This window comes from Salvelinus sp. IW2-2015, linkage group LG15, assembly GCF_002910315.2.
Source record: "Salvelinus sp. IW2-2015 linkage group LG15, ASM291031v2, whole genome shotgun sequence".
Lineage (NCBI taxonomy): Eukaryota > Metazoa > Chordata > Actinopteri > Salmoniformes > Salmonidae > Salvelinus > Salvelinus sp. IW2-2015.
This window is the reverse complement of record NC_036855.1, coordinates 57,540,641-57,553,988: the sequence shown is the minus strand read 5'-3', so window position 1 is coordinate 57,553,988 and position 13,348 is coordinate 57,540,641. Positions and strand designations below refer to the sequence as shown.

The 13,348-nt window shown below is 45.4% G+C and overlaps 1 protein-coding gene across 1 annotated transcript in view; it reads left to right on the top strand.

Moving 5' to 3' along the window:
- The first annotated feature begins 311 nt into the window (after positions 1-311).
- igdcc4 (immunoglobulin superfamily, DCC subclass, member 4) overlaps positions 312-13,348 on the top strand; it is a 62,051-nt gene continuing 49,014 nt past the window's right edge. The window contains exon 1 of the mRNA XM_070447381.1: positions 312-699. Coding sequence (XP_070303482.1) covers positions 624-699 — 76 coding nt within the window. The 5' untranslated portion in view covers positions 312-623. The remainder of the gene's footprint in view (positions 700-13,348) is intronic.

The following is a 13,348-nucleotide window of genomic DNA, read 5'->3' as shown; positions in this document are numbered from 1 at the left end:
CCAACTGTGCGCCGCCCTATGGGACTCCCAATCACGGCCGGATGTGATACAGCCTGGATTCGACCCAGTGACTGTAGTGACGCCTCTTGCACTTAAAGGCAGTTCTTTAGACGCCATTCGGGAGCCCAATACAGCGAGATTGATTCTATTTTTTTGCCGGCTATATAGGCACGGCTGCGGCACACAGCAGTCTATTCACAAGCGTAGAGCTCAACAACAAAGATAGGGGGTGTGTGAAATTATTGGCAGCGTTTCAGGTGACTCCAGGAGACACCTAAAGCGGGACTTGCCAGTGTGTTTGAGGGAGTGTGTGTGTATACGTGCATACGTCCGTGCGTGTGTGTGTGTACGAGTGTGTGTGTGTGGAGCAGCCAACACACACTTACATTCGCTCACAACATGGCGATGAAGCGCCGAGAGACACGACGGCTCTCTCCCCACTAAATGCAACCATGTTCTGAGTGAAAGCAGGGTACTATGCCAAAGGGAAATACATTAACTAATAGCCAACTAATAGTCTATTTCAGAGAGGATCTAATTGCGGATTCCATTATAYGCATGTTGCTAGCGGTATAGCTGGCTGTAGAGACCCGCACGCTGCTTTACCCCTCTGCTGGAAATCAATGCTTTACATGGCGGTGGAGGCTATCTGGGTTTTCTATCTACTTTCGTTGGGCTTCTGTGGACCATCCGTTCAAGGTAAGTCGCTTAGCTTAATAGCACTGTTATTGACTTGCGCATGCCTTTCAAGTTAGCAATGTATTATATTATAGTTATTTTTCAGAACATGCAGGTGCGATAAGAAGAGATTGGTTAGTGAACACATTTGGCAGCTTACTCGTTGCAGTGGTTGTATCTAACTGTTCAGTCTAGGTATCGGTACTATGGTAGGTCTATGTAGCAAAGGCTATAACGTTCTTACTTTTTTWCAATGGACTATTCGTCTTCCAGCACACGCTGTCGGGCTTCTCTTTATACCCAATGCTGGACTGCCGGTTACAAAGTTAGTTGCACATCTGCAACTATGTAACCATTATCTGCCTATAACGTATTTAATGTYACAGTGGAGGCAAGCGTTCTTTGAAGACATGTGCTGTGGAGTTGAGTTTGAGGAATGTGAGTTGCGTTTCAAGAGGTTTAAATAATGAGCGTTAAACATGTGGCCTGTGGGTTTTCTGCACAAATATCATTTTTCACAATTCAAAAGCGTTGCCGGTGGGACGTTTTTCAGATGTCACGATTTATAAATCTAATGCAATAACCCATATCGCTACAACAGGAGTTTGCCTCTAGTAAGGTGTATGCCTAAATAACACTGTTATTACAATTATTTATGAGCTGCTCTCATACCTTACACACGAAAACGTTTCTTATCAATTGTCACATAATTGTATTTATGTTTGTGCTCTTGCCTCGAAACAAATGAAGGCTTATTATATTTTGTGATGTTTGAATCGTCATATCGAACATGTGCCTTGTGTTTTGGGGGCTTGGGAGTGGATGCACTTGGTCGCTGCCTTTCAGGCATTGCGGTGGCCTTCAGATGAAGAAGGGAAGCGGTGATTTGAGAGCCAGGGAGCCACCGATAGGCGGCGAGGGTGCGAGGCAGGCAGGCGCTGAGCGAGAGAGACCAGCCACAGAATTTTCGACAAAGAAAAGTGCAGGAGCACGGGAGTAGAAACATGAAATAGGCCGATGKGATTTTGTTCTATCTGAAGTAGCTCACGTTAGAGGAAAGGCAAACATATTGGATCATTGCTTTGAAAAACGTGGAGGAATAGTGGTATCAGGGCWGACAATGTTTTCCTGTTAATCAAGATGYATGGAGTAACTTCCCTGTTCTACCTGTATATGTACAAGTGAGACTTCAAGTATGGCTCACAAACCTATAGGATGGGTAAAGAGGTTGTTGATCATGTAATTTGGACTAATACATTTTCAAGGCTAGAGAACACAAACCTCAGTGTTCCATGATAATGCATTTTCTACCCATTCTATCCATCATGTTGTCACAATGAGGTTTAAGCTGGAGATACAAACTACAGTACATTACCTTGAGGGGTTGTGTGTGTGCGTGCTCGTGTGTGTGTTTGGAACAGGCAACAGTGGCATGTGCTCATCACAAGGCCCACAGTAGTGTGTGTGAACATCTCCCTCAGCCCTCATACACCCTGGGGTGTGTTCCCACAGCCCACAGTGGAGCATTGTAGAGCCTTCACTGGACTGGTGGGAGCTTTCTTGTGTGTTGTGTGTGTGTGTGTGTTGTGTGTGTGTGTGTGTGTGGTGTGTGTGTGTGTGTGTGTGTGGTGTGTGTGTGTGTGTGTGTGTGTGAGGAGAGAGTGGTATGTTTGGAGAGAGAAAGAGGAATGTTAAGGGTGGTGGGTGGTTGGAGGGTATTGTGGAACTGGAGCTGGCGAATGGAGGTGCTGGCGGGGAGTAGGGGGTGATAGTGGGGCAGGGATGAATTGACTGGAGAGAGTTTGGGTGCATGGATGTCGCTGTATCAGATCCACAAACAAAAGCTTGTTTTTTCCATTTGAAAGATCAAATGAAAATATGTCAACTCCGCTGAACTCATCAGGAACAAATGAATGCTGTGAGAAGTGAGTGAGTGTCTGTGTGGTTTAAGACAAGCTCTCTCTCCCTCTAACCCAGTACTCCCGCTAGGAGTGTCACAATGCACACCGACCAAATTACTGGGCTTTCACTGAACCCTAATCACTACGTCCTCTCTATGGTTCCAGCGTTGTCTCCTATTCTCTTGTACTCTTAATCCTGACTCCTCTAGTCATCCTATCTCATCCATGGTCAACGATTTAATGCTCAGTGTTAATCAGCCCACTGACCCTGCTTCAATTCTGACTCCCTCCTACTCTCCACCCTGTCTGAGGCTCGACCGACCTCTGTCCCTCCTAGTCCTTCATCATTGGTCCTGTTCAAGTGCCTCCCTCCCCTTCATTCCTTCCTTCCTCAATGTAATCACAATATTAACTGTTGTATTGGTGAAAGTGTAGGTTGGTAGGTAACCTTAGTTACCCATCCAATCATATATAGATCTGTTTTTCCCCCAGGAGTTGATTAGGAAGATATTCAAATTGGAACAGGGCCTATATCCACCCAATCCCTCCTATTACATGCCACTGACTCAGTCCTAGGCTCAGCACCCCCACCTCAGCCCCTGTCTGCAACACACATCAGCCCCTGTCTGCAGCACCCTACCATCAGCCCTGTCTGCCCAGCACCTACATCAGCCCCTGTCTGCAGCACCCTACACAGCCCCTGTCTGCAGCACCCTACCTCAGCCCCGTCTGCAGCACCCTACTTCAGCCCCTGTCTGCAGCACACTATCAGCCCCTGTCTGCACACACTATCAGCCCTGTCTGCACCCACACTACATCAGCCCCTGTTGGCAGCACACTAATCCAGCCCCTGTCTGCAGCACCCTACCTCAGCCCCTGTCTCGCAGCACCCTACCTCAGCCCCTGTCTGCAGCACCCCACCGTCAGCCCCTGTCTGGCACACACTACATCAGCCCCTGTCTGCACACACTACATCAGCCCTCGTCTGCAGCACCCTACGCTCAGCCCTGTCTGCCAGCCACCCCACTCAGCCCCTGTCTGCAGCACCCCACCTCAGCCCTGTCTGCAGCACCTACCTCAGCCCCTGTCTGCAGCACCCCACCTCAGCCCCTGTCTGCCACCCACTACACTCAGCCCTGTCTGCACACACTACAACAGCCCTGTCTGCAGCACCTCACAACAGCCCCTGTCTGCAGCACCCTACCTCAGCCCCTGTCTGCAGCACCCCACCTCAGCCCACTGCCGAGGATGCTTGTGAACAAGTCCTGCTTAATAAAGATAATTGCATTTCTTTGTCCTTAATGAGCTGTTCTGTAAATTGAGTAATTATGTTAAGTTGTTACATCAATGACTATGCGCTTGGCTAAAGTCATTAGCATTATTTGAACTTTGTCTGGCAAAAATCCGCTTGTAATCCAAGCCGTCTTATTTTATTTATTGTGCCCATATCTCAATCCCTTGGTYCTTGAGGTGTGATTGCTGTGTTTCTGACAGCCCAGTGGGGTGGAAAGGGCATGTTTATAAGCATGATGAGTGTAGTATGTGTCTTTGTGTGTGTCTGACTATGCCTACATGTGTGCCTATCCAGATTGTCATACCGTCATACCATTTCTCTACCATACCGGGGTATACGGTATTACCGAATGTCATATCTGGGGTGCACATTTATTGACGCACAATTAACAATTTAGGCAACAGCGATCTTAATCCAGGAGGGAATTGAATGTCTCTGCTGTAACCAAGAAGCTGGATCTTGACATCTAGCCACCTAGCTAGCAAGTCAGCAAACCAAATGGATAGCTGGAGCCCTGAGCCAGATATGATTTATTTGACACATCTTAGATTTCTTATAGTTATACTTAACTTATAGTTATAAGCAGTGGCATAGGACGCAACCCCAGCAACGGCAWTGAAAATCATACCGTCTGTATTTCGAAATACCCCAGTATATGGTATAAACAGTATATGGTATAAACAGTATATGGTATAAACAGTATATGGTATAAACAGCATATCGCCCAAGTCTAGTGCCTAATCTATTTGTATGTGAGTGCATCTTGATCCCCCTGGAGATACACAGCTAAATTAGGATGCATATTATTTAAAGAGGCCCCAGGCTGAATTTGAGCTGCATATCTTTGTCCAGTGAAGATGTTGGTTTGTATGGCTGGCCGAGTGTGTCTGTTCATGTTTGGTAGTGTCAGAGGACCAATCCTAGTCTCAGAGGTGGTATAAAGGACTGTTCAGTAACAGAGGGAAGTAGCTTGGAAGAGACAGGAAGACTTTCACTTTTACTGTATGTCTGGCCTCTGGTGTCTACTGGGCTCTTTATTGTGGTGGTCTTCAGGTTCAGAGTTTCTGTGGTTGCACAAGTTGGTGGTTGCCTGTAAGTGGTTCAGAGAGCTTCCCTTTGACTTTAACCAGATTACTGTCAAATATTAGACGAGTAGTCAGGAAGCTTACGATGCAGAGGCATTGATGCCTTTGACCATTAATATGGTCAAATCCGGAAACTATCATTTAGAGAGAAATAAAATGATTATTCTTTCAGTGAAATACGGAACCGTTACGTATTTGATCTAACGGGTGGCATCCCTAAGTCTAAATATTGCTGTTACATTGCACAACCTTCAATGTTATGTCATAATTATGTAAAATTCTGGCAAATTAATTACGGTCTTTGTTAGGAAGAAATGGTCTTCACACAGTTCGCAACGAGACAGGCGGACCAAACTGCTGCATATACCCTGACTCTGCTTGCACTGAACACAAGAGAAGTGACACAATTTTCCTAGTTAATATTGCCTGCTAACATGAATTTATTTGAACTAAATATGCTTCTGTGTATTGATTTTAAGAAAGGCATTGATGTTTATGGTTAGGTACATTTGTGCAACGACTGTGCTTTTTTCGCAAATGCGCTTTGGTTAAATCATCACCCGTTTCGCGAAGTTGAAGTAGGCTGTGATTCGATGATACATTAACAGGCACCGCATTGATTATATGCAACGCAGGACAAGCTAGTTAACCTAGTAATATCATCAACCACGTGTAGTTAACTAGTGATTATGTGAAGATTGATTGTTTTTTATAAGATACGTTTAATGCTAGCTAGCAACTTACCTTGGCTCCTTGCAGCCACAAGGTCCTTTTGACGCTGCACTCGCGTAACAGGTGGTCAGCCTGCCACGCAGTTTCCTCGTGGATTGCTATGTAATCGGCCATAGTCGGCGTCCAAAAAGGCMGATTACCGATTGTTATGAAAACTTGAAATCGKCCCTAATTAATCGGCCGACCTCTACTTCATACTATCATGTGTGTGTAGTAACACTGTAATTGCCCCCTAGTAACAATATTGTATATAATGGAGTGTAATGTTTTTTGTTGTTATTACCGTTGCGCCATTTCAACTTTTCTGTGGTATACTTTTGATCTGCACCAGAAAGTTTTATTTGTATGTGTAACGTACGTCATGATGTTGAGATCCATCCACCTGTGAATGTAAGACGTCCATCTTCCTGCACTGTTAGAGATGTCTGGTCTCTGAAGCCTCTTTCCCTGCTCTGATGGCTGCCAGCTGGGATACGTGCAGAGCTCATTCTGTTCAATTAGACTGCACCTAAATCTCTGTAGGCTGACGTCTAGGATTCCTCTAAGTTTCTCAAAGCAACCTTTACACTTAAGCCAACTCCGCACTAAAAAGGGTTATTGGTTATTGGTTGATGTATAGCTACTTATTTGCCTCATCTCTGCAATCGGTTTGGGATGATTATTTAATCAACCACAACACATAGGCCTACTCCTTTTACATGGTCACGGACAACTGCTGCATGACCCTCTCAAGTCCATTTCCCAGTACTGGCTGTGGGGAGTTCCCACTGGCTGTGGGGAGTTTTGATGTTCGCTAGAAATACATATCAGTGCCAACTGGACTTCAGAGAGAGCGTTGTGAGTATTGATGCCCCCCCACCCTCCCCGGGCTATAAACAGCCCAGGATCAATAGTGCTGGATCAATATGCTGTGTGATACGTTTATCACAGGGATGGGTCCAGTCAGATGATCCCCAGAGTATTACACTACAGCTAGGGCTGAATGTTAAAACACTCAGGTGCTGCTGCTGTGTGCCCACTGCCTACTGTCGGCTAGTTTTAACAGGACGATACTGCTATCTTGAAGAAAAGTAGTTGATTTGATGGATTCATTTTTCTATTGTATAATGCCACACGGTAACTTCATCAATATATTTGTTGATTGTTAATAAAGATTGTTTTTATTTATTATGTCTGGCTCATTATGGTTTGTCAGCTGTGTTATCTAAGGGATAATCATGTTGCCGTTAAAAGACGTGTCTGTGTGGTAAACGAGTCACAAGCTACAGGCTACATGTTTTTGTTCTGTTGCTAGTGTGTGTGTGTGTGTGTGTGTAATGTGTGGTGTGTGTGTGTGTGTGTGTGTGTGTGTGTGTGTGTGTGTGTGTGTGTGTGTGTGTGTGTGTGTGTGTGTGTGTGTGTGTGTGTGTGTGTGTGTGTGAGAGCAGGGTCCTCTTCCTCACGGCGCTGGTTGGGTAAACAGTCATGCGATCACATTCCTTCCATTCCGCACTGCTGTCTGCTCAGTCACATGACCAAGGAGGAGTAGCATGGGGCTTGCGGTGGGGAGGGGGACTGAGGAGGGGAGGGGCCGCTGCATGAGGGGAGAGAACCCTGATTGAGTAGGCAAGGTGCAGAGTAGGGCCCAGACCCAAATCAATCCCTAGCCCGTACCTCTAAACACTATTTGCACATCTGAAAAGATAAGAAGGGTATAAACAATATGGTATAGATTGAGCCCTGAATGCTGATTGGCTGACAGCTGTGGTATATCAGACCGTATACCATGGGTATGACAAAACATGTTTTTTACTGCTCTAATTACGTTGGTAACCAGTTTATAATAGCGATAAGGCACCTCGGGGGTTTGTGGTATATGGCCAATATACCACGGCTAAGGGCTGTATCCAGGCACTCCACGTTGCGTTGTGCTTAAGAACAGCAGCCCTTAGCCCTGGTATATTGACCATATACCATACCCCCTCGTACCTTATTGCTTAATTAACCCTCTTTTGTGCTAGGTGAGGTTCTCCACCATATTGCTTAATCCAATCAATGACTGTATATATGAATGGACAAAGCCATTGATCATGTGACACCATTCATTCCTACGTGAAGAGTCAATAGCGCATTGAAGCCAAATGAAGTCGCTGAAGACGTCGTCTCATGGAGACATAACATGCGTAATTTGAGCTGCTCCAGGAAGCGACATTGCAGGCTAGCTCAGTGCTGCCCCCTCTTATTGAGTGACTCAAGTCGAAGGCCGACCGGGGTACGGTATGCTGCCATTAGCAATTCAATTATCCTTATAGCTTCTTTTGGTTGCGATTTGAAAAATAATAATTTTAAGGACATACATCTGGTGAATTAGAAGCAATTATTGGTAACATGATTGTAGTGTAATTTTTATTTATTATCATGAAGATTGACCACAAAGATCGCCAMTTTTCCATTCACTATAATGAGGGATCCCGTTTTCTGCTAACAATGCCTGCAGTACCGTGTTTGGCCTTGAACTTCGGTGGCTTCAATAAGAGGGGGCAGTCGTTCTCCGCTGCATCCAATTTAAGAGACTGAAGGGGTTCAGTAGAAGCAGGAGCTAGGGGTTTATAATGGATTGGGCATAAGAGGTTGTACAGAGTACACATGGGCATACATACACAAACAAAACGGTGTAGCCCGTGACACAAATCCAACCATGATGTATGTATGTACAGTTGCGGTCAAATATATTGTCCCCCTTGCACCATTCACTATTTCTTCTAAAATAAGTTGAAATTGAAAAAACGTTTGGTCTTCACACGTATTTGTTTGGTTTACAACTGCACAGAACACCCCTCAAAAAATCTAAATTTAAAATKATTTATCTCACTTAAAAGTCCAAAAATGGACTACGTTATTAAAAATTCAAATTAATTTGGTTGGAGGCAGAAGTGAGTCTCGTTTACTATGTCGTTTTTCTCACCTGTGGTAAGTTGCAGGTGCCTACAGGGTAAAAATAGCAATTTAGCCCGTTTTAAAAAGACAAAACAGAACATTCTAACCAGTATATGACCAATGTATCATCTTGATTCATAACAAACCACCACTCGGTTTCTATCAGTGCTGTTGATCTCTGCCTCGTGATACTATCAAGTGTCTCCCTCCGAGACCACTTGGTTGAATTGATCAAATCAAATCTCACAGACACAATAATAAAACGTCAGGGGGGGAGTTCTGGGTTTTTAATAGTCCGTGTCCCTCTCTCTCCAACCCTGCAGCTACAGTATATGACCTTGTGGTTGCCCTGGATGGGCTTTTCCCTCCTGCAGCCTCCCGTCCGTCCCATGTTAGTTTTGTTGCTGGTGTTGTTGACCCATTGATGTAGCCGTGGCCGCACCGAGGCCCCTAGCCATATGCTGCTCTGAGGCCATTTGTAAAGCCTATAGGAGCACAGGGCTGTGATTGGAGCAGCCCAGGATTTGCATGAATGAGTACTGTACACAGAGCGAGCACACCAGCAGTCGTGAAGCACTGGAGGGGAACAAATGCTAGCTCAGGACATGTTTCTCTTCTCTGTTGTTTCTCTCCCCCCCTCTCTTCTCTCTCTCTCTCTCTCTCTGTCTCTCTCCCCGTATATGTATCTGTCTGCCTCCTATTGTTAATATGTTGCAGACTGTCCTTTCGAGTAGAAATGTAAACACGAGAGGGAAAGAGTCTATCTCCCTGGGCCTCTCCTACCTCTCCTGAACTGCATTATGATTGGTCACTTTACTGTAYGCCTGGCCTATATGATAAACAGTATGAATATGATAAAGAGTATAAATCCAGTTTGTTCCAACTTGAGAGCGGTGTGAAAACTCATGTGGGTGACTGTGAGAAACGTGCTGTAGCTGAACCGCTGGCGGGCGCAGCTGGAACGGCCAGCACCTGACACTGCAGCTGGAACGGCCAGCACCTGACACTGCAGCTGGAACGGCCAGCACCTGACACTGCAGCTGGAACGGCCAGCACCTGACACTGCAGCTGGAACGGCCAGCACCTGACACTGCAGCTGGAACGGCCAGCACCTGACACTGCAGCTGGAACGGCCAGCACCTGACACTGCAGCTGCTGCTGGGGTTGTGTGCCTTTCTCCACTCAGTGTCTGACTCAAACTCTACTCAGCCTGTCCTGGATGGAATTACAGCATGTGGATATTACTCTTGAGAATCAACCTGAAACTCACCACCAAGACAATGTATTGTTTAGTGTTTCCCAACTTCTCCATTGTTGTAGTTTGGTCCAGAGCAAGACAAGGTGCATAGATGGAGCAGAATGAATATGACCCACACTGTGTGAAATTTAAGGCAATATGCAGTATATTCCATGTCGTATGCCAAAACTGGACTGGCCATAGGGCAGTTTTGGCAAGTGCCAGRCGTGTTGGTCCATCGTCAGTCCTGTGGGCCTGTCTAATTGCGTAGAATGATCATAATTTTGCTAATAATGCAAGCCTAGAAGAAACATGAGGATGAAAACAAGAGCCAGAGTGTGTGCTAACAGGGGAAGGCCCCTTGCCTCCCCTTCAGAGAGAGATATTGATGTGCTTTACCTCTTCGCCCTCCACTAGACAGTGATTCCGTTTTTCTTCAGGAAGAATCTGATAACATTATACCCTACTTCAGCAGGCTGTAGGTGACGCAGATAAAAGCTATTAGGTTAAATGTTTAGACAATTGTGAGGTATGTTTGGCTGTATAAAATTGGCGGAATGTCAATGTTATGGTACAGGGAGCTCCCTAGCGCGTGGTGAAACTGGAGAGTCCCTCCCTGCCCACCTTGGTTAATGGCTGCCTGGGACTTTCCTCCTTGTTGCTGCAATGTTTGACAACTGATTTTAATGACCCTTCATCCTATGCATACCTGTTATGATAAATGTCTTTATTGTACAGTTATTCATTTAGATACAATATCGTGTATTTGTGTAATAATTATGAGGATATGGACATTAAAGTTAAATAAAGGTTAAATATATATATGTATATTTTTTAAATATGGACATTAGCAGCTACCTTTTCCAAAGCCACATATAGTTGATATAGATGTTTTCCACTACTGCAGTTACGCCACTGGACCACAAATTGTTWAAAAAAATATATGTATATATATATTTTAAAAAGGATAATAAGGTAATATTCCTGTGAGTGAGTGGGTAGGCGGAAGCCCTTTGTCTTCATGCACATAAAGTTGGTTGATTTTTATGCTGACACACACACACAAACAGGGGCAAACGCATGTTCCAACGTCCTGCTGATCGTCAGACTGTATTTGCACACTGCTATCAATCAGCCCATCTGTCTCTGTCCACCCTTTCCGTAGGGCTGGCGCAGTGCACATAATGTCCCCTGCTCCTGTGGGTACACACACACATTCACACACGTACACACACACACGTATCCACACATGTACACCTACACGCACGCACACAGTCAAACACAAACATACACGCGCAAACAGTCATACACGTGCAAACGCACATACCAGGGTTTCCGTTAGCGGTGATAGCATTGCTGAGCTTATAATGAGAATATCCGGTAAATTAAAATGCTACCGGTCAAATGTCTGGCGCCACATTTTCAAAATGGAAACCCTAAAATAGACACACAAAAGTACAGGCGCTCTTCCATGCATCATACATTCGCGGTTCAGCAAGAAAACAGCCGTTGTGTGACAGATCCCAGTACACTATCTATCGTTCCTGAATAGATATGGACAAATGTGTTTAAACAATTTCTATTGAAATATGATCCATTTAGTCAAACCAGAGCCACAGTTTGTGTGCAGTAATACTGTTTCTGATAACAGTAGAGATTCATATCCAGACAGTTCATTGATTGAATGACCAGTGTCTGTATGTCTGTATGGAAGTTACCCTATCATTTGCTTTGCTAAGAAATAAAGCCACAAAATAAAACCACAAAAGAGATCCTAGAAAGACCATTATTTGGAGTTTTATATGATTTAGTGAAAGTAAAGTTAATCTATTTTATAAAGGCCTAGCTGATTGAGTCTTTTTTGACAACTGGTGTATGCCCTATACATTATCCACCTGTTTACTCTTTTTCCTCTTTCTCATATGTATTTGTCGCGTACACATATTTGCAGATGTTATTGCAGGTGCAGTGAAATGCTTATGTTTCTAGCACCAACAGTGCAGTAATACCTAACAATACAGAACAATACACACAAATGCAAAGAATAAAAATAAAGACGTTAAGAAATATCAGAACGAGCAATGTCAGAGTCCGGAATATATATATAAATACAGTGGGGCAAAAAAGTATTTAATCWGCCACCAATTGTGCAAGTTCTCCCACTTAAAAAGATGAGAGAGGCCTATAATTTTCATCATAGGTACACTTCAACTATGACAGACAAAATGAGAAAAAAAATTCCAGAAAATCACATTGTAGGATTTTTTATGAATTTATTTGCAAATTATGGTGGAAAATAAGTATTTGGTCAATAACAAAAGTTTATCTCAATACTTTGTTATATACCCTTTGTTGGCAATGACAGAGGTCAAACGTTTTCTGTAAGTCTTCACAAGGTTTTCACACACTGTTGCTGGTATTTTGGCCCATTCCTCCATGCAGATCTCCTCTAGAGCAGYGATGTTTTGGGGCTGTTGCTGGGCAACACGGACTTTAAACTCCCTCCAAAGATTTTCTATGGGGTTGAGATCTGGAGACTGGCTAGGCCACTCCAGGACCTTGAAATGCTTCTTACGAAGCCACTCCTTCGTTGCCCGGGCAGTGTGTTTGGGATCATTGTCATGCTGAAAGACCCAGCCATGTTTCATCTTCAATGCCCTTGCTGATGTTCTGCGCACAGACCATGCAGGCGGGACGGGGACGTCCGGGACCATGGTTGGTCACAAAAAGCGTCCGGGCCAGGGTCCAACGGGAGCCCGGGTGGCAGGCAAGCCTGGAAGAGTGGGCCCACTCCAGGACTGAGGAGCGGACAGCATCAGGAACAAAAATCTGGTTATCTGGGCCCCCTGGGGTTCGGCTGGGAACGCTGCGCCTCACGGACCTGCTTCCCTATTCCCTGGCTGAGTGCCAGGCACGAGGTGAGAAGGATGGTCTCTGGGTCCGAGGGTGTAGCCGCGGGGCTATGGCGGCATGACAGCGCATCCGGCTTGATATTCTTGGATCCCGGTTGGTAGTAGAGGGAGAAGTTAAACCGGGTGAAAAGCAGGGCCCACTTAGCTTGACTGGAATTGAAACGCTTGGCAGTGCGGAGATATTCCAGGCTCTTGTGATCCGTCCACACAATGAACGGATGTTCCGCCCCCTCCAACCAGTGTCTCCACTGCTCCAAAGCCATCTTCATGGCGAGAAGCTCACAATTTCCCAAATCGTAATTCCTCTCCGTGGCCTTGAGGCAGTGGGAGAAGAAGGGGCAGGGCTGTAACTTGAGGTCCAGGGCAGAACGCTGGGACAGGACAGCCTCCACTCCGACATCCGAAGCATCGGCTTCCACCCCGAACTGACGGGACGGGTCAAGATGAACCAATATGGGAGCTGTGCTTGAGGTCCCGGAATGCCTGGTCAGCAGCTGGGGACCACGTGAACTGAACCTTGGGAGAGTTGAGTGCAGACAGGGAGAAGCAAGGGTGCTGTGGCCCCAGATAAAGCGGGAATAAAAGTTGGGAAA